Genomic DNA, 22,324 nt, shown 5'->3' with positions numbered 1-22,324 from the left:
TGAATCTCCATCAGTCCTAACACCTACACGTTCAAAATAATGTGGTCAACAAAAATTCCTCATCAGGTAAAAGCCTCTGTCCAGTTATGAAATCATTAGACAACAAACATCTGATTATCAAAAGTCATAATCTGATTAAGGTTATAGAAAAGAGATGAGTGATGTGAAGACTTTATTTATTTTTTTAATTTCCATTTAGCTTTTCTCTGTCTGATTCATGTATAAACATTATCAATCCTATGGAAAGAAACATCAAGTGTGATATTTTGATATGTTTGTATAGCTTTGTTTGTGTTGTGTTTGGGAGGGAGGGAGACAAAGAGAGAGGATTGGGGTTCCCCCTCCTCTACTCTGAGATCAGCCTGTGTGAGTGGGTCTATTGCATGTTTCCACTTCTCTTCTTCAGCACCTTTTACCTTTGACATTTAGGCCAACCCCCCACACACTCTTCCCTCAACGGATGCTCCATACAAGGGGCCACAGTAAAACACACAGTCCCCAGCTACAGGGGATTTCCCCTGGTGCTGTACACATGTTGCGTATGTGTGTGTGTGTGTGTGTTTCTGTCTGTCCACTTCCAGGGGACTCCCAGAGTTGCAGACTGAGGGGGCAGAACAAAGCTGGCAGTGAATGTCTAAATAGCAAGTCATCAGAAATGTTTAGGTTCCTGTATCTGCCTCTGGGTTTGTGCGAGAGAGCGTGCGTGTGGCTCAGGAGGGCTCAGGTGCCTTTCGTCTCAGTTTAATCCAGGAAGTTTGTCAGCAGGAGAGGAAGCCAGCAGGGAGCTCCGTTCACTTCTTACCTCCTGCATCTTACTGTTTTTTAAGCAGGTGTGATCAGCACATCCTGATGGCTCAGTGGATATGGTCCTTTTTCACAGCAGACATCTTCACTTATTATAGTTGGAAAAACACAGGTGTTAATAATAACATCAAGGACAGCTTTCTACTATTTAAAAGTCCCAGTAAGCCGTGACAGTGAGCCAGAAATTCCAACACCCTGAACAGTGAATCACAAAAATAAAATTCAGCCATCATTCATTTTTATATCTACACCTGTGAATCTTCCATTGTCACATCATCTGTGAAAAAGGCCTGTTCAGACAACTGACTGCAGGATTTCATAAGCATGCAGGTTTCTTAAAGGTGTCATTTTGCATTTCTGAATGGATTAGGATAAGTTTTAAACCCACAGCTAGCTACTTTGAATGTGAGCGTGCATGTGCATATGTATTTGTGTGTGTGTGTGTGTGTGTGTGTGTGTGTGTGTGTATGTCTATGTTCTAATGGGACCTCTAATTAAAACTCTGGGGGTATCTGCTATCTGTCAGCACTGATCGATTGGCCTGGAGACTGACAGCTCGTTCTGTGAATGTGTGTATATGTGTGCACATGCAAGTTTGAATGTGTGTTTTGAGCTTCAAGCAGAGCTCTCTGCTTCGTGGTCGTGTTATTTCACTTGTCACTCAGACATGTCACTGTCGTAGAAATAGGATTAATGCATATTCATTTGCTCTGACACACACACACACACACACACACACACACACACACACAGCTACAGAAATGGTGTGAATGGTCTTTTCCTGCATGCTGATCAAACACAGACATCACAATCCCAGACAGGAGCATGAGCTGTTGGACAGACACTAATTCGAATAACACACAAACACAAACATGCACACACAGAAAAACACACACCAACAATGCTAAAGTGCACTTCCTTATTATGTACCACTAAAAGGTTACAAAAAAATGTCTGTTTTATGAGAAAGGGACACGATGTGGAGTTGTGTGGCGTCACATCACCGATTTTATATGGAACATGTTCAATGTGGTGCACTCCACACTTGTATACGCACTCTGAACTTCACTCTGGTGCATTTCTTTCTTTCTTTGTCACACACAGAGATAGATCTGTTCACAATTTTACTACCAAAGTTACTTTCAATCACCTACCTGTCCGAAAGAGAGGGATCGTGCGTGTGAGTGAGTGTGTTAATGCTCACGTTGTGCAAGAAGGCGAGTGAGTGATGGCAGTGACAGTATAGACGGCATGTGCTGTGAAATGTCACCGTGGCGATCGATGGTGTTTAACGAGGCTGGAGGCTGATCTGGACCTCATGCTAACATGAAGCTCTCCTCTCTTCCTCCCCCTTCTCACTCTCCTAATCCCCCTCTACTCTCTGTGAGAGCCCATGGGTCCCCCGGGAGAGAGACAAGGCCTTTTACCTGTCAAGAGGCTTTTGTGTCTGACCAGACACAAGCACACATGCTGTATAAAATCAGCTCAAATTTGGCCTCTCGTTTACTTCTAAAAAGTCTATAAACACTTTAATGTTTGGGTATTTTCTTGCATTTTGTGTGAAAGAGTCACTCAGTTTAAAAAAAATCAAAACACAGGACGCAGTCGGGCAGAATAATCAGAACTAGTTTATGATTTCAAAGTGCTGAACAGAAAATCCAGTGAACCAAAGAGAAAGAAAAAAAAATCGAACAGGAAACTCAAACCAAAGAGGGACATTGAAAAAACAGCAACTTTTTTTCTTTTTTGTTTCTCTTCTTCAAAAAACAATGCACAACTCGTACCACAATATTTGAAAAAGCTAAAAACACTTCAAAATATTAGTTTTGTATATATATATATTTATATTTATATCTATATAATTTGCTTTTTTTCATATTTCAAACTGCTGCCGTGAGTGTGTGAGTGGGTGGTGGAGGCCCAGGGAGATCCCCACAGAGCTGCAGTCTGAGACACAAACACAGGTCGAGCTGTTTTGACAGGCTATGGCAGCTCTTTGACAGCTTATAACACACCATGCATATGAACCTGGCTTCTCTAAGCGTACACACAAAGACAGTATGCAACCATGTTCTCCACACTCTCACACGGCCTCCACAATAGAAACAAATAGAAAAAGAGCATGACTGCGGAATGTTTCACCCCTGGACGTACAGCTATCTGTCGAGCACCCTCCTCTCCCCGCCGTCCACCAGGGGAGCAGGTAGGGTGTGTGTCTGTGCTTCTAGCCCTTCTCGGGGTGTAAGTGCTTCAAAAGCCAATTTCTGTCCTTGTTCATTCCTCCGTACTCCTACTCGACCTATGATTTAAAAATGAGTTAATAATAAAAAAAACATACTAGAGCAAGTTCAAGTCTGGGTGACTCAGTCATCAATCGTTAGTGCACAGTATCTCCTCTGCTGTCTAAAGCCAGAGGGAGACTGTCTCTCTTTCTTTTAGCTACTGACAGTACAGGACAAGTCTTTGTATTAAAATAATTTAGAGTTTGAAATTAAACCATTCCTTCTCCTTCTTTTCCTTTTGTGGTGAGATAGCACTTAAGAAATTGCACTTGGAATCAAGAGCCCAACTCAACAGCCACTACCATGTGTTTATGAAATATCTGTGTCCTTTGTGATGCTTCTGCACGTCTATGCTTATGCTGCCTGACCTCTGACATTTCAGTATGAAAACACCCGCTTCCTTCTCTCAGAATGAGGAACTAGAACACACAGTGACTTGTGTTTCACCGGGACATTTTCAGCTTTGAAAACATTCGATCACACTGACACCTCCCCCTTCCCTCTTTACTTAAAAGAAGTCCTCAGTCTGGATGAGCCAAGCCAAAACACAGATAAACAGTACTCATAAACCCTGGTGTTCTTTCTGTTGCACTGGATGAGCTGCCACCCAGATGGAGAGAGGACAGTACAAAGTCATTTTTCTGTTGTCCATCTCAGCCTCATCATCCTCCCCCACATGAGAAAAACAGGAGGATCAAATAAAAAGTGGTAAAGCGTTTCAATAATTGTCTTTTATACTAGTGAAAAGCATTTTAGTTGGTTGTCCGTTTGATTCAAAGGCGTTCTTGATTGGTTGTCCTGTTGAATGAAAAGCAGTTGATTGGCTCTCTCTGCTCTGCATCAGTCAGAGGGGATCGAGTCTCTCCTCTGGATGTGCGTGTGTGCTCCTGGGGGTGGGGGTGGGGGGAGGCCTGAACAGGACGTGACGTGGATTTTTCTCTGTGTGGTCAACCTTGGCCATTAGTAGGGCAGGGTGTCCAGGAACCTGTCAATCAATGGAGGGGGTGGTACCAGGTCCTCCAGCTTCAGGTAGAAGATTCGTTGAAGGCCCTGGGTCCTCTGGGAACGAAGCTCTGCCTTTAAACCCAGAATGCGACTCAGCGGAGGCGCTGCCTTAGACGAGGAGGAGGAGGGGCCGCAACCCAGGTGGTCTCTGAGACAGCAAATCACTTTATTCTGCAGATCCTCAACCCGCTTTGAGTCCTTCAGACCTGGGACTTGCTCTGCGGATAGACAGACAAACACACCGTATTAGGAGAATAATTACTTAAACAACAAAAATTACATTTGTGGAAAAAAGAAATGCACGCACACACACACATATCATTTAGCTGAAAGAGCGTTAGCTACATCTTCTTTTATATTGAATTCCACCTCATTACCCTGTATGTCTAATGTTCTTAACAGGCCTTAACCTGTCTCACTCACTACAGATCAATACACAGACTAACCTAATAAGGCCCCTGCACACTGTGCGCGCGCACACACACACACACACACACACACACACACACACATATACAAATAGTCCCTGCAATTTAAGACATCGACAGAAACAAAAGTGCTCAACAATTAGCTGATTATTCGGCCCTGTGAGCAGCCAAATGAAATTAGAAACACACACGCACACACTGCTGCCCATAGCAACTCCAGTGACACCCGTACCAGGCTTAATGTGACACTAACTCATTCTGCAGAGAACAGGGTGTCCAGCCCCACACACACGTACAAGCACATACACGAGTCCGTGCTACAGGGAGGCTGTCACTAAGACCGGTCTCACTTTGAGGTATCCATTATCTGAAACTTATTTATTGTTTGTTTATGTGACTCTTTTGTTTGTTCTGTGTTTGCTGCTGCAGAGTCACCCCAGTCCTCCTTTCACCGCGGCTTTCAGACCTCTCACACACTGTCGCTTCCCTCTCACTTCGCTCTCTCTATCACTTCTTTCTCTCTGTGTGCGAGCTCCTGGGGTGGGATCAATGACTGCCTTTCTGCACAGGCCACTCTGAAACGGTCGATCGCCTGGTGGCCCTGGCGGCTCTGTCGTGGCAGTGCACTGTGTGCTTTGTCGAGATAGCAGAGCGCCACTGAGAACAGCAAAGACGCCATTCCAGAGCTATGCTCCACGGTGGGCTGGTCGATCAGGCACAGAGTTAAGTGCTCCCCCAGAGAGTGAGGATGGGGTTTGAGGGCTTAGATAGAGGAAGAGAAGGTGGAGGAAGAGGAGGAGGTTGCGGGGGTAGGGTGAGGTAAGGAAGCCGAGCGCGGGGGGAGGGGTGTTTTACCCATCACACATTTATATACAGTTTCTGACTCTGACGTGAAAAAATTGAAATGTGAACACTTAATTGCACAGGCGTCCTCTGTCACCTTGGGCTACATTTGTAATTTAATTTGTGTGTGTGTGTGTGTGTTTGCAGAGAAAGCTCTGACTCTCCTTCCATTTTTCACAGATGCACACTGATTAGAGGGCCAGGTGTGTGGCAGGTGCAGCAGGTGCTTCTGGGTATCGGGTTCTTGTTTCAGGCAGGGATGTGTGAGAACACGCATGCACATGTGTGTCTTTAAGCGTATGTGTGACGTTAGTGGATGTATCCACCTGATCACTGTCACATTGAATCACCCACTGGCACAGCTCTGGACAAAGGAAACAAGGTGTGTGTGTGGATTTGTTTCTGTGTATTTAGGCAAAAGCAGCTTGTGAGTTTGGTAGTGTTCGTTTGTGTGTAGTGGAGAGGGACAGCTGACTTTGAAAACTGGCTGCTGTATTTGTTAATGTCTCAAACACTGAATCTTTTAATTAAATTTTCCCCTGATGGTGATTTGATATCTGACGTGATTAGCTTGTGTTTTTTTTGTTTGTTTTTTTACCTGTGAGCAGTACGAGGGCGGCCAGGCAGGCGAAGGCAGAGGCGTCCAGGTTTAGGCTCTGGAGGTGGTTTGAGAAGTCCCGGATGGAGTCTAGCCATTCTCCAAACCCACGAAGGCACTGGAACCTGTGCAGCACCAAGCCGTTACAGAACACTAGTTTATCCTCTGACAGCATCGACCTGAAAGTGAGAGAAAAGAACAGGAAGACTCTGTTTAGATCTCTCTTCCAACCAAACTCTACATTTTCCATCATGTATTGTAAATATGGCTTGAGATACTGGGGCAAGGAAACAATTACAATAAAAACAATGAGAAAACCGGGCAGTATGCGCACTCACACACAAACAGGACACACATCAAACAGAGGCATGCAGCTGATTAAGGTTGTGTTTTCCAAATTATAGCATTTTAAAACATTCCTGTGTCTCCGTTCGGCAGGGTGGGGTGAAGGGTTAGGGCAGAGGGCTGCTCTATGTGTGTGTGTATTTGCAAATAGGTAAACTGTTATGGCTTTAATGTGCACAGGCTGTGGTGTGCAGTGGAAACACAAAGCCTTAATGAGGAAATGAAAAGACTTCTCAGATGTATTTAACCATCAGTTACTCACGACACACAACATCCCACTCCTTTACCACCGAACAGGAGGGGAAAGAGAACAAGCAGAGAGTGAGGGAGGGCTATGACTAGTCTTTATTAGTGCCTAGAAGAGAAGACTGTGGTTTTCTTCCGAGAGCTGCTAAAGTGTTTAGTTGGTAGATCTCAAGGAAACAACAAAGGGTTGGAGGAGGCTAAAAGAGACAGAAGATGCAGGACAAGTGCAGAAAGTGTGTGACTGGAAAACAGCTGATGGTCAGAACAAAGAGAGAGAAGGGGGGGGGGCTCAAATTACACTCTACACAAACATTGGTTAAGGAGAGGATGAAATAACATTTATGTCTAATTATTCTTACTACAGTTTAAAAGAGGTGGTCCACCCACCCCCAGCAGAACGCATGCACACACATCCACCCCTGTCAGTCATACACTGATTACACCTTATACACACATAGATAAAACAAAAAAAGACAAACAATCAGAACGAGCTGTCAGGGTCAAAATGGTCATCCATGAGCTGGAGAGAGGGGAGGAAGTGTGAGGGTAGGGAGTAGGGAAATTAAATAGGAGGCACAGGTGGGTGCAGGTGTTGGGAGAGGGAGGAAGTGGCTGTCTTGGCTAATGATTTAGTGTTTATGTTGATGGTAGAAGAGTCTGACTCCTAGAACTCCCCATTAAGTGGCTTCAGTGCTTTAAGCAAACTATAGTCTCAAAGTTATGTTGTATTCTGGCTCTGTCTGTTGCTTTAGTGGATTCATTATTATTTCAAACCTGGTATGGCATTGATTCTATGTTTGCATCATTATTTGTCATGTGAAAATCTTACGTGTCCTTTGCATGTATCATTAAAACATTTCTCTAAAATGTAGCATAAAACAATGTGCATATTAGGAATTTCTATAAAAACCTTTCGACACGCTGCATTTGAATGACGAGCTGAGAGATGCAACAAAGTGGAACAGATTAGGTCCTCTACAACAAACTAATGGCTGGAATTTGCCTTGTGAACAGAAAAACAACATATTAAGTATAATGAAATTTAGAATAGAATAAAATATGAATCTGATTTACTATGTCTCTGAGTTTTAGCTGACAAGGTCTGTATTGTCCCGAAGTAAAGTAAGTAAATACTGCTCAGTAAGCTAAACAGGTTAAAACAATGCCAAGAGTTAAATACAAAATACTATGTGACTGATGTCTGATAGTAGCACATGACCAAAACTACACAGACATGCAGCCAGGCAGATGCACACACACACACACACACACACACACACACACACACACACACACACACACACACACACACAGCTGGATGTCTGCCACACATTCCACTCACCCCTGACTACACTGTCACCACGGTAATCAACCAATAACCACAGAAACTGTTTGGTAACGGGGTGCTTGCAGCAATGCTGGCCCAAAAGAGCGGAGCAAATTTACTCTACACACACTGAGCACACACAGACACGCACACACACACAAACACACACACACACACACACACACACACACACAGAGCATACAGCATACAGACATACGCTTGCGCAGGGGTCTGCAAGGCATCTGGGTTCAACACTGGGTCAACGCAGGGCTGCGTCAACAATAAGATGAGAGTGTGGAGTGCATCCTTTGCTCTCACGGAAAACGGACAAAGTAAGACAGTGCTGTGTTTGTGTGTGTTTTCCTCCGTGCTGTGGGAGTTTGGCTGATGGGAAGATGAGCAATGTGTGTGAGCATGTGTGTGTTTGATACAGGCCCCTATGTGTCCAGCATTTAGTGTGAGTCAGAGTCCCAGCCTGATCCCCCCCCTGCTGGGACTGTGATGCCACCACCCATCCTCTACCCACCCTGCACCTGGACCTACACTGGGAGGAGGAGAGAAAGTTGGGATTCTACATCATCAGTGTGCATGAGTGTGTGTCTGTGCGTGAGTGTGTGTGAGTAAGTGTGCTTGTCTGTGTGACTTTGTTGGTTTTCTGCCCTAGACGACAGCGTAGACAAAAGGATGAGCTTGTAGCCCAAAACCCCTCCCCCCTATAAATTTAACCAGCCACATGCCTTGCAAGAGCAGACTAGTAACCCAGGGCAATTCTGAGGCAAAGATGGGCAGGGGCAGTCATAATGGCACCACAGGTATCCACAAGTGAGACGCACACACACGCATATTACCGTACATGTGAGATAAATGAAGTCAATTCACTTTTTACTCCAGACAGCTGAATTGAATATATATTTCTTTCCATGACAGGCATTTCCAGTTTCTCAGCTGACTGGCTTTTAGATGGAATTGATCCTGTCAATTCACAGTTCACAATGTTAATGCAGTTTTAGCCCGCAGAACACACACAGAGCTCTCTGTGCGTCAGATATCAGACGAACGGAGCGGAACTCTGTGGGTGAAGCTGCTGTCATAGCTACAGACTCCATTCATAATTTGGTTCATATTGCGATTACTCAGCTCCACTCCTCCCACTCTGGAGATACACCAACACAGCAGCAGACAGCTTTGCCAGCACAGTCACACAGTGTACTGTAATGGTAAAGGATATTAACTGCCTGTTGTTCCTAACACAGCGCAAGTTGCCAGATGAAGTAAAGTTGCTGATTAAGTCGTAAGTGTGTGATCCAAAACATTTTAGATGTGTGCGTATGGATGGAAAGTTAAAAAAATTTAATGATTAAGTTCTTATCAGTCTGCTGATTGTTGTGATACAAACTGCATTGCGTCTTTCTTACCTGTGAGCCAGTCGCAGGACAAACAGCTCCAGAAAGGCAGAGTCTATGAGAAGATTCTGGTCGTCACGCTGAAGCTCGGAGAACCCAGGAAGCCGGTCAGCCCAGCATCGTGTGGTCTCCATCGAGACGGTGAGCAGCCTGTAGAAGAGCTGGATGTGCTCGGCGTCTGATGAGGAAGAAGGAGGGTCTGCAGCGCTGAACTGCAGAGAAAGATGGGGGTAAACTACTGAATAAACCTCTGAACAAGCTGTATTTCTTGCTGAACGCAGCTCAAACGAAAAGTGGGATGTAGGGCATACCTGGCTGTAGTCAAGGTCACGGGGCGTGCAGTGGGAATAAGCCCTGAGCAGAGCGGAAAGCAGGCTGAGGGGAGGAGAAGGAGGAGACGCTTCTGTCTGCAGGGGGCTCTTTGGTTTGGAAGGCAGACGGCCTCGACGCCCCTTCAAGCTATCAGTGCGTACCACTGTGAATCAGAGAAGGAGAGAGGAGACAACAGGCAGTAATGAAGAGGCTGTTCAGTTGAATGTTGTAATATTTACACAGCATGCACAAAGAACTTCTATTCTCAAACCGATAGGCTTGTTATCAGTATTTAAGCTGTAAAATTATGACTGAAGGGAGGCTTTTATTTCCACAGGAGCTCTCCAACATTCCCACAAAATTCCTACACAGCAGGCCATTAGCCAGCAGATGGCAGTGGAGCTGCTCTGAAGGCTGCACTAGTGATAACAGGACAGAGGAGCCTGTGGGGTGTGTGAGTTTATTGGAGTTTATGTGAGTGTGTACAAGTGTGTGTGAGACAGGTGAGAAACCTCAGGGAAATGAGGGCAGTAGGCTATGAGTGCCGGGCAAAAACACATCTCTGCTATGCAGCAACTGTCAGCTGTAAGAGACATGATGACACTAATGGAGAGACCGAAAGTGTGAGAATCTTTGAGTGGGATGATCACCTTTGTCCACATTTCTAGGTTTAAAATCCTACAGATGCAGGTTTAAAAGGTGACACGTGCACTAACTGGTACATTGGTGCATTTCCTATGTTATTCCTCCACCAGAGAGAGGACATGTCACTGCTCAGTGGATGTGTGTGATGCTGCCACAGGCCAGGTCATCACTGGCTTATCAAACCCTGATTGCAGACACAAAGCTTACCATCGTGGACTGGAGGTCAGATTTGTGTGGCACCATCCTGCTGTGAGCGTGCTGACCTGCCTGTTTGGAGAGTTTTAAGGTGTGTGTGTGTGTGTGTGTGTGTGTGTGTGTGTGTGTGTGTGTCTCTCAGGTGTCTGTCTTACCTTCCTTCACCATGCCGACGCTCAGACACTTCTGAAAGCGGCAGTACTGGCAGCGGTTGCGTCTCCTCTTGTCCACAGGACAGTTCTTACTGGCCAGACACACATACTTGGCGTTTTTCTGCACGGTGCGCTGGGGAGAGAAGAAACAGGCATACCGATAATCAGCCTCCAAACACAATCAACCACCTAATATTTGATTTGTTTAATTCAATTTCTGTGTTTTTTTTCCTTCCCCATCAAAGAATGGAAGCAGAAGCTCCCAGGTCAGATTTTAATTACGCGCTGAAAGGCGGCGGTGACATCAGTATAATTAGATAAAATTAATTTTCCAACAAGCCTCGCCTGCAGGAGGGACAATTTTATTAGCGCCGGAGCTGACAATGGGGACCGTGCGCGTGGCATGCCGATGCGGGTCCCGCGAGACAGGGGGGACAGCGGCCGCGAGAGCTGCCTGATCCGATTGTTTGTGAAGCTCGCGGGTCAGCTCGTGGCACCTCCGGGGCCTCGCGCATCACGTCCCTCTCAATGGGCCCCGCGGGAGCTGTTTTCTCCTCGGCTGGCTCGCGCGATTATTACTGACCTTATTAAAATGAAATCAGAAACGGGCCACGCGGGGGCCGGTTGCGCTCCCCCGCGTGGATGAAAGACAATAATAACAGAGATGATAGTGAATGCCCGTCCGCTGCCGTGCGCGCACCAGTGGGCCAATCCCGTGTGCTTGGAACCGGATTTAGACAAACTGCTCTTAAAGTGGAATGAGCGCTCTGATGACTGAATGAAAACTTCCCTGAGCAGAAATATTTTTTTAGTGGCTGCAGTTTCTTCATTTATTATAATGCAGTGTGAGTATGCAGGATGCGCATATCTAAAGTAAGCAGCAGGCTTATTAGTCGTAATATAAACACACCACGGACCCATCAGTGCTTGTGTTTCTCTGTGAAGGCCTCTGGGACATCTGTACAGGCGTCTTTCACAGAGGGATTGGTCATGCATTTGCCTGGGGTACAGAAATGCCACAACGACACAATTAGCCTACATGTGAAAGAAAATGTAGCATTGCGCTATAATTGCTGTCATTTGCAAAGCGTTCACATTTTTATCGGTAGTCCAGTAGTCCACTCTGGCAAGACAGCACCGGAGCAAACTGTAAATTAAACAAACGGAAAACACATGGAGAGTGTCACGGCTTCTCCTCTTCTTCAACGCCTCTAAAACACATCAAAACAAATAAATCCAATTAGGAACCCCTCGCGCCACACATGCCCGCGCCCCCGGGAGACCAATAACACACCAATTATTCCATATGCTCCGGCGCGAGTGCGGAACTGGCGCGTAATGGGCGCCAGCGCCGGATGAGAGTCGTTGCCATGGCAGCGCAGATCGCTGTGAATGTCTCCCTCTCATCCCTTCAATGGTCAGTGACCCGTGAGCGCGAGGATAAGTTAGTTATGGTCATTAATGCGGTTGAGGGAGAATAGCATCCGTTTAGTGGGAGTCCGAGGATGCACGAGAGGCTGGATGACGCACGGCCTCACCATGCCAACATTTACTGACACCTCTACACCTCAGGTCAACACCAAGTTCAAAGACAGCAAAGTCACATCAACATGCTCGAGTTCTGTGAACTTTTTGTGTGGATGACTTTTTTCTTCCTCAGACTCATCTGTTGCAATAAGAGCTGCGATCTTCCTGCAGCATGTTGCTGGTTCACGTGAAAGTGGTGTAAGCAGAGTTGACCGTGGTGGGTGGCTGAAGGGGGAGTTCTTGCCCTCCATGACCTCAAGGTCTAATTTATAAGATAGCTGGTTCCAATAAAAAGCCTTTCTTTGAAATGATCAATTAAGGCTCTGACAAATTAAGCTCTTGTGAGTGAGTGGTGCTCTGTCTCCTACTGTGTCCCTGTGTGTGCGTGTGTGTGTCTGTTGTTGGGGCTCTTGTGACTTTGCTTTCTAAGAAGCAGTGAGCAGCATGACTGGCCTCAGCAGAGACATTAGATATCAGAGCTGATACTGCATAACTAACCAGTCTCTGATACTCATCATTGGAGTGCACAGGTGAACACACACACACACACACACACACACACACACATTTAATTATCTCAATATGATTATCTTGTCCTGTTATCCTTGTTGTGCTCTGTACATTACCTATTTGGGCCAGCAAGTGTGTGTGTGTGTGTGTGTGAGAGAGAGAGAGAGAGAGAGAGAGAGAGAGTGCTCTTGGTCTGGCTTAATCAGTCTCATCTGTCTTGAAATTTACCACAATGTTGGTAGCTGAATTTCACTACAACGACAAAAAAATTTAAATTTGGTATCAGAAACTTAAATTTTAGCGCGGCAACGTTTGTGTGGGTGAAGATTTAATGCAAGTGAAAAAACTTTCAGCTAAACATTGAGTGTCAGAATTGTGGATTTACCAGCACATTGACGAATGAACACACACGCTTACAGAAGCTTACATGCTGAGGGTGTTGTGGGGGCTGGATGGAGGCATGCACAGGCAGATTCTTGACATGTAACATGTGCTAATAGCCGTGGCTTAAATTAAAAGCCTTTAGGGAGTTTACTCCCCCCCCCCCCCCCCCCCCCCCTTCTCCTCCCCTCTCCCCTCCTATCCTCTGCCTCCTCATCAGAGCCAATCAGACCTCTCTCTCTCTCTGTCTGTCGGTAAGGGTACTTTGTCATAAAAGGTAATGTGTAGGTATCTGTGAGCAGAGTGTATTGTTTTCTTTATGGAGTTAACCTAAAGCATGCACATACACACAGATATGTCTGTGTCTGTGCATGTGTGTGGGGGTTTATCTGGTTGCATTAATTTCCTGAATGAATGAAACTATATCATGTATGTATCATATGTGCATTTAAGTGACACAGTCATACTGTGCGTTACCATCCACGTTGTTTTTCGGTCTTCTTTCTCCACCGGACTGCCACCTCTCAACCTTTCTATGACTTGCATGTTGTGCAACTAATGGAAAATAAAAATCATGTGCATTGGACTGAGCTGCCCATGTGTTTTCACTGATAAAGGCACAGCTTAAGTAAGTCACTGGGCAGGACAGAGGGTGCATAAAAGCAGGTCACTTTTTAATGTTGTTCTTTTTGTTTCTAGTATAATGTGTGTATCGTACTAAGAGGTGAGATCCAGTTTTTAATTTTAAAAATTCTGATAAATGAATAGGTTCAGTAAATAAATGGAAACCGGTGAATGGACTAAATTATTCGTCCAAAATAATAAGCACAGGGGAAACTAACTACTTGCTTGAGAGCTAAAATTAATTCACAGTGAAAATGTGTTTCAAATTGCACTAATGAAATAACAATAATTTACAGCAAGCCACTAGTATGGTTTAATGTGTAAAAACCATTCAGGAATAATTACATATAATCAGGAAGATATTTTTAGGGGACAATAAAACCACCAGGATAATGGAGGTAATGTGCCTGATAATATGAATATGAAAAACAGCAGGTATGTGAAAGGCATGCCTCAGTTTTGGCTGCTGCATCCGGGATTCAGCGCATGACACACTGAGAATATGTACATGCTACTGTATGAATATGTGGTTGTGTGCATATGTTGTGTGTGCATGGCTGGCTGCATCTGCATGTGTGTGTAAAGGAAGCATAGTGAGGTTTGACAGGCTGTGCGGCTGCTGAGCGCTGCAGCAGCAAGCAGACAGCCCGCGGCCTGCTGCCACCAGACGCTGCATTCATTAATTACTAAATAAAAACAAATTGTGAAACTAATTGAAAAGAAGGATAATTCATTTCCACCTACCAGAGGCATTATTCAATTACCTCTGCATTTGCACCCTCCTTCTTGCTGTCTCTTAATTTCGCTCTCTTGTCTCATGCAACCAGTAGAATGCTTAACAAGTGTGCCAGAAAAAACGTTGTAAATCAAAAACTGCGCAAAGAAATTACTTCAGTGTCACTGTGCGTGAGTTTACTGCAATTTGAATTAAGTATTGTAGCACATGTGATGTGTCAGAGACGTTTGCTGTGAGGTCTATATTGTGTTTCAGGACTTGCACAAGGAAAATGAAAAATGTGTCTGACTAAAAACTGCCTCTTGGTGATGTTTATCTATGAGTTTAGTGTGCACGTGTGCGGTAACATGGGATGTGAGACAACGCGTTGAGAAGTGCTAGATTGAATCATTTGACTAGATCTCAAACTGACTCATATCTGTCCTGACTATTATGTCAGTGAATTGTGGTCAATTTTGAGGCCAGTGATTCACTACAAACATGCTGAGAAGAAACTTGAATTTAAAGGAGGATTCCTTTTCCACTGGACTCTTACAGCACTGTGTTTGTGAGTGCCTGAGCATCAGGCATGGAGGGCAGTTCTCACTCAATGTGTCTGACTGAGATTGTGTCTTTATCATGCTGTGCTCTCACGTAACACAAGGAATCACACACACACTCACACATTACACACAGACTTGCGTGCCTGGAGACTATGCATAGACACACTTTGCCCACTTGGTTGCTGGGAGAGACGACCCCTGTGGGTGTGTTGTGCTTTCATAATGACTCTAAAGACGATTTAGAGAGCGCAGAGAAGGGTGCAGAGTGGGAGCGAAGCAAAATGCAATAAAATTGATTCAAATGAAACACGTCAGTCAGTTCACAACTATAGCTCAAGGATAGTGGGTGATATTTTAAGGTGGAAATGGCAGTTATGAATGTGAGTATGTGCATCTGGTTGTGTGTCTGTTGGCGGAACTGAAGGCACAGACGCCAGGAACAAGAGGGGTGGGTGCTTTAAACAGACGTTTAGGAGTAGAAGCAGAGGTAGAACATGTCTGCAAGATCCACTGATATTTAAAGAAGTAGAGTCCCAAAGAAAGGACAGTGGCATCATTGCCATTTTAACCTGAAAGCTTGAAATGTTTTTTTTTTGGTGGAGTAACACTTTTATATTCATTTACAGGGTATTTACCTTGAAGAAGCCCTTGCAGCCCTCACATGTGCGTACGCCGTAGTGCTGGCAGGCCGCGTTGTCCCCACACACTGCACAGGTGCCCTCTCCTTGGGGGCCACGTGGGGGAGGCGAGGGCAGGCTGTCTCCTAGTAGGGGGCCACAGGGCCCAAGAGCTAGGGAGCGGAAGGCGAGGCTGCTGCCCCCGGCCCCACGGTGCAGCTGGTACATGGGCTGCTCCAGGGGGGGGCCGTGAGGATGAGAGACCGAGGATGAAGAGGAGGAGGAGGAGGAAGAGGTACGAACCAGTCCTCCACCCAGACTCTCATAACCACCCACGCTGCCGCCACTGTGGGGTGGCGAGTGCTGGTAGAAGTGCGGAAAGCGGGGTGACTTGAGGGGCCCCGTATCCAGGCTGGAGCCCAGAGAGTGGGGGTGCGATGGAGGGGCCAGGGAATGGTCCTCCCACAGGAAGGAAGTGCCGGGCTGGGGTGGCAGGGACGGCGTGGTGGGGGTGGAGGGGGGAGACTGTTTAAAGTACATAGTGGAGGAGGACATGGCCTCCAGTGGCGGAGCTGTTGGGTAGCTCTCCTCCTCCTTTTTGATAGTGGGCCTGTGAGTAGGCATCTGGTAGAGGCAGGAGGACTTGGGCTCGTAGCTCCCCTCCACAAAGACGTTGAAGCTGGGGAGGGAAGTGGTGGCAGCGGCGGCTGAGATCTCGCCACCACCCAGGTCTAGCTTGGTGTAGTCAGGGGTCATGAGGTCAGAGCCATAGCTGTCGCCTTGGTAACTGAAGGACTGGCCAGAGTAGGCTGAGCCTGGAGGGGCGGGCCCGTACTGAGCCTGCACACAGGGCATGTCTGCCAGGGAGACAGAGTACACATATGGGTTAGAGCTGCGTGTCACATCAGACACCACATGTATTCAAAAACATTTAATTCAAAGCAATTTTATAGTGTTAGTAGAGTACAGCTGTACGGCAACGATCATTAATCAGTGGGGAAGGTTTAATGGCATATTAGTTAACTACTGATCTAAACAGAAAAGTAGGACTTCAAGAACAAGGATTTTGAAGCACAGAACGGGATCAACCGTTCAGGAAATCTACAAGACGCAGGCAGACTCTGCTGGAGGCACATGCACACAAGGGTAGTGCTTAACAGGGTCAGCAATTAAACAGTGAATGACTAACAAATTCTGCACAGCTCTATTGGAACAGGCAGTTTTTTAATCTCTTGAGGTGTGGAGATTTCGTAATGTTATAAACTTTTCTGAATGCACCTTTCAAGGAATATGAAAAGCTGAGGACAAATCTTTCCATTTACTGCCATTTACTCAGTTTCCTGCTTTAACACTTCTTGCACTTCAGTAGAGTAGAAGTATTTGGAGCTCGCACACACAACCCCAGACACCGCTGATTCTCCCTCGGTTTGTTCAGTTAGAGAAGCTGTTGTTCATTCGTGCCCAGCGCTGAGGCAAAGCAGTCAAAAGCAAAGATCCAATCCTCGCTACGCATTGAAATGCTGAAGTATCTGTGCGAGGAGTGTGTGTGCAGGGATTGTGTGTGTGAGTGTGTGAGTGCATGTGTGTGTGTGTGTGTGTGTGGGTGTACTCTGGTTAGTCAGATGGCAAAGCAGATGAGATAACATTAAATAATAATGGAACCCCATGGTGGTGCTGGATGCTTGCTGCACAACCCACACGCACACGCTCAGATACACTCACACACACACACACACACACACGCACGCACGCACGCACGCAGACGCAGATATTTCCTCTAACGGCTGCAGACGCCAGTCGGTACGCTTGAGTTTTCCTCTTGATTTAATTCACTCACAACCACATCAGCAGGCCATAACCTCAATATCTGTGTGTGTGTGTGTGTGTGTGTGTGTGTGTGTGTGGACTATATGGTCTCGTCTTATCAAGCCCCTTACGTAATACACTCCACCTGCGTTTGCGCGCGTGCTTTTGGACATGCACGCGCGTGTGTGTGCGCACGGCGAGTGTGTGCATGCGGGCTAATCAGTCATGAGTGTCAGCGCAGCCAGGGTTTTGTGGTGTTTGCTCGTCGCTCCCGAGCAGGGAACTGTCAACACAGCGCTGCTCCCATTGACGCCCAGCATGCGCGAGCTGTGCCGTAATCACCCTCGTTCCCCGCGCGTCATGTTTGTCTAGTCAAATACGGCACATATCGGTCCTGCTGTTGTTAAAGCAGTCACAAATACCTCCATCCAAACGGACTCACTCAGGCTCAGGGAATCACAGGCGTTTTCCTGTTGTGTTGCTTTTTTTTTTTTTTTAAAGTTGAGAAATAACGGGTCCGACTCCCTTTCAACAAAATAAAAGTCCTTTAACTCCTTAAAACCTAATTTCCTCCTATTTATACTAACTTCTACTAATGGGCTAATGATAATAATACTACTAATACACTCTGAAAATAGCCTACAACGTTTAGTTCGCAGTCATATATTCCTGATAAACTACATGAATGTCACTCAGACAGCAGACAGAGTGACACATTAATTTCAGTAGCTCTGACACAATTAAATTACACCTGAAAGGCAGCACGAGCTCTGGCTGTGGGGGCCGGAAAAACAAAAGGATGACTCAAAGCGTTAATTACCTAAAAGAAGAAAAAAAAAGCCAATATACGGGACACTCATCTACGTGACTATGTTTATTTATTCACTGATTTATTAATTCTTTTATTTATTCAGTATTTCAGTATGTTTGTTGTAATCAACACACAAAAGGTCACAAGAGAGATGACCCCTCAGACTGGACCTGATGGGAAAAAAATATAATAAATTCTACAAGTAATTTCAAAAGAATCATAGCATAAAATCGCAGTTTTCTTGGATGATATTAAAGTGTTGAATTAAAATGATTTTCTCAGAATTAAAAAGTGTATTAAAAGTGTTGCAGCCACAGGATGTACAGACAAACCTACAGTATGTCTCAATGGGCAAATCGAGCTTTAACATTTTTTTTGTTAATTTGAGGATATGAGTCAAGCTGTAGGCTGAGTGTGCTTGACGTCATAGGTTTTTTTTCTTCTTCTACAAGTGACCAGCTCCTCAACCCACATGGAAAAACACACATGTAGCATTATGGGCGTCATGGGGCTTTTCTCGGTTACACCTAGAGACTTTTGCAACTGATTAGACATCAGATGAAGATGAGAGAGGCATTTGAGAAAAAAAAAATGTGAGGAGAGTACAGTGGTGAACTTTGTGGTTCTGCGTTGTGTCAGTAGGACAGGCCTCAGATCAGTGTTGGGGCATTAGTGTGTGTGTGTGTAGGGGGTGTTTAAGCCTCATATCATTTGTCACAACTGGTAATTTACCAGCGGCTACATGCACACATAGAGAGAGACTGAGAAATGTACAGCAAATAAAACCTACTTGACAGCTGCCAGTTACTTTCAACTATAGTACACACGGTGTGTGTGTCAGGTGAGGAAAGCTTGTGCTGAGTTGTTTTTTCATACACACATGTAGGCACACATTACTAATGATGTTCAAGATGTCAACATAAACCTGTATACCCTCATTCTGCCAATAACATGCACCCTTGTTCTGAGAAGAACCTGTAAAACCACTTGTGTCTGCAAACGTCTCCTCCCCTTCTTTGCTATACGTTTGGTAGAGCACCGAGCATTCACACACACGCACGTTCCCATGCTCACAAGCATGCGTCCTCTCTCACACACTCACCAATTCAAATGGAATTGCATCAATGGAGCGTCTTTATTTTTATGTCACTGACACAAATCTGTAGGGAACCTTCTACACTCCAACACCACCATCAGATTGCCTTTATTACACTTGCATGCAAGCAGGTGTGTGTGTGTGTGTGTGTGTGTGTGTGTGTGTGTGTGCGTGTGTGTGTGTGTGTGTGTGCAAGCAAGAGGACAGACAACCCAAGCAGAGTCAGACACAGGTGGTGCAGCATAGTGAGGCGAAGGGAAACAGTCTCTAACCTCGAGGTGTGCATTTCAACTGGACAAACTGCAGCTGTTCCAATAACTGAGCGCGCTTGTTCATTGTCAGAATGCCATAGATCTAACAAATAAAAACATGAAGTTGCAGACATAAATACAAAAACACAGGGTTTCTTTTTGTCAGTGAATCATGAGATAAATTGTTTGACTTCAGTGGCCTCACACAATAAGTGGTGATTTTCATATATATGCACATGTAAACACACACACACACACACACACACAAAGCACAGAGACACAACAACACCAACACTGACTGTATGTTTAATATCTACATTTAGGCCTGTCATTTGAGGAGTTTATCATCTTTTTAATTTATCAAGGACAGAGACGAAATTATGTGGATGGTGAATATTCATTTGGCAAGTTCAGGATAAAAATTACAACAAAACAAAAACTGAAACAATACAAAAATATCGCCATAACTTGGTCTGTTTTAGTCACAAAGGCTTCTGAAGATCTTGTTGAGTCATTAGGAGGATTGATGTCTAAGATCTAGGTGTGCCTGCTCTCAAAAGTCTCTTATTTCTGCTTGTCCAATGATTGAAATGTCAACTCAGTCGGCACTTGCCAGCCGACACACAAACACACACACAAACACACACGCACGCACGCACACACACACACACACAGACACGCGAGCTGAGACGCACAAGGAAGAAGCAGCACATTGATAAAACTTTATGAGTTGCTATTTAATTTTAGAGTGGATAGAAGAAATTAGCTAAATTACAGCCTTTTGTCTGAGTTAAATTCTGGCTTTTTTTTTTTCTGCAACAAAACAAACACATATCACACCACAGAAGGTGCAAAAGAAAAACTGACCTGAGCCACAACAGTCGCACTTTACTACAAAAGCAAAAAGAGATTAAGTGAAGAAAGAAAGTAAGAAAGAAAGAAAAAGAAAAATAATTGATGAAACTGAAGTGGCTGGGGTGTGTACCTGGTGAAAGAGCCTCGCGCAGAATGGTGCTGGGTGTCCGGGGTTGAGGGGTGGCGTGGCTGCGGCCGGGACAGGGCTCCTGGAGCGGGGAGGACACGGCGGGCGTCGCTGAGGAAGTGTCCGATCGCCGGGGCTCCGAGCTCGGCTGGGCGCGCTCTTCCGAACCTGTGTCTGGAGGAGAGATGTCTGGGTTAGAGCCAGTGATGTGGCGGCAGGCTGAATAAAAGCCTGGACACTGTCTTCTCCACGCAACGATCCCCACAAGATGGCAAAATAAACCCCAACCACTCTTGGAGGTAAGCATTAATCGATTTTTTTTTTTTGGTGCTATTTTTTCCGGTTAAACGCTGCCTTCTCAAACTCTTTTCAGCAAATTGTAGGTGAGGTTGGACTTCACAACATTCCTAACATCTCAAAACATTTGAGCCCACAGAAATATTGGCACAATTTAAAGACAATAAGCAGGAAAAAAAACAATTTTACAGTAAAGAAAGAGAGAATTACTGGCGGAAAATAGTGTCTGACACATAAAAGTAACTAAATCAGATGAAAAGACGCAGAAAGATGAGAGGGCACGCAAACTACTGTGCGCACATCAGCACAAGATGCCAGTGACCGAATCAGTGTAAATCATTACAGTTATCCACAAGAACACAGAGTAAGAGCAGGGTTAACACATTTAAGTTAAACATCGTCCAGTTTTGGTATTTAACGAGTCCACGCTACAAAGAAAATATTATGAACCACAACTGAAGACTTGTAGCTCATTTCAAGACTGACACTTTGACGTGGGCGACAAGTTTCATCCTACCACTAAACTGCGCTCCGTTATTATTATAATTTTAATTCTGCGATGTAAAACGCGCATTCAGCCAGGTTACAAACTAAACACAACTTCTACAAATACAGACCTACAGACGAGACAACTTTTAAACAAGCAGGCTGTTCCGGTCCCTTCAGACCATCGCTTTTCTTGCCTCTGATAACCACCGTATTCGCTCGCTCGGGGTTCATCCAGAGGGAGAGAGAAATCAGGAGAAATTTGAAGAGTCGGACCTGAAACCAAACCAGAGGACTCCTGTGCGCCGTGCGCCTCCGACTCCCTCTCACTGCAGCAGGGCGCACCGTGGCCGCCGGATTTCAAGGCCCAGAGCGCCCCCTTTCTGTCACACATACTCTCATATATATACACACACATATATACACAGTCTCTCTCTCTCTCTCTCTCTCTCTCTCTCTCTCTCTCTCTCTCTCTCTACCGGATACACAGACCCTCTGGGATACCGTCAAGTCGAGCGACCACTCGATCTGCCGGCATGCATCTCAATACTGTGTTGACAAGCCACAGCCCCCATAAGCGACTCTCAGGGCTACCTGCACCTGCAGCCTGCTGTCGTGTCTTATCTTTGTGTCAACACATCAAACTCGCCTACTTGGTGTTAGACAGCGCGGCCACTTTTCTCAAACTCTGAACCTACAGACCATTTCTGGGAGGAAACACCGGACTTCTGCGAAATCTTTTGACGGTTCCTTGGCCAGAATATTGCTTTTACACAAGAGTAAAGCTTCACAGAGCCTTCAAATATGTTGGAATAAAGAAAAAAAAAAAGGCATAACAGAGTAAACAAACAAGTCAGGCTGTGTAACATTTATTTGATTAGTGTTAATTTGGAACAGTTAATCCACTATTACATTCTGTGTGGAGCCATTTGCGCACAGAATTAAAAAAAAAACTTTAAAACGCTACTTGGTTACAGCAGCAGCAGAAATTAGATATTTTTTGACACAAGCCCGCTCCTCCACAGCTTGTGAAGTTGGTAATTGTGCGTAAAAGTGCTCTTACCTCAGGCTTT

The 22,324-nt window shown here is 45.3% G+C and overlaps 1 protein-coding gene across 1 annotated transcript; it reads right to left on the bottom strand.

Annotated features, from left to right (window-relative positions):
• Positions 1 to 2,454: 2,454 nt before the first annotated feature.
• nr4a3 (nuclear receptor subfamily 4, group A, member 3) lies at positions 2,455 to 20,508 on the bottom strand. Its single transcript, XM_070835049.1, has 8 exons — positions 20,472 to 20,508; positions 19,508 to 19,589; positions 15,541 to 16,379; positions 10,589 to 10,718; positions 9,593 to 9,756; positions 9,294 to 9,493; positions 5,961 to 6,139; positions 2,455 to 4,309 (listed from the first exon to the last, which is right to left on the bottom strand). The coding sequence occupies exons 2-8, from the start codon at positions 19,569 to 19,571 to the stop codon at positions 4,047 to 4,049; spliced, it is 1,839 nt and encodes a 612-aa protein (XP_070691150.1). The 5' UTR covers positions 19,572 to 19,589; positions 20,472 to 20,508; the 3' UTR covers positions 2,455 to 4,046.
• Positions 20,509 to 22,324: the final 1,816 nt, after the last annotated feature.

The sequence above is a fragment of the Pempheris klunzingeri genome, chromosome 8 (assembly GCF_042242105.1).
Source record: "Pempheris klunzingeri isolate RE-2024b chromosome 8, fPemKlu1.hap1, whole genome shotgun sequence".
In the NCBI taxonomy this organism is placed as follows: domain Eukaryota; kingdom Metazoa; phylum Chordata; class Actinopteri; order Acropomatiformes; family Pempheridae; genus Pempheris; species Pempheris klunzingeri.
The sequence above is the reverse complement of the archived record's forward strand: the minus strand, read 5'-3'. Positions and strand labels throughout refer to the sequence as shown.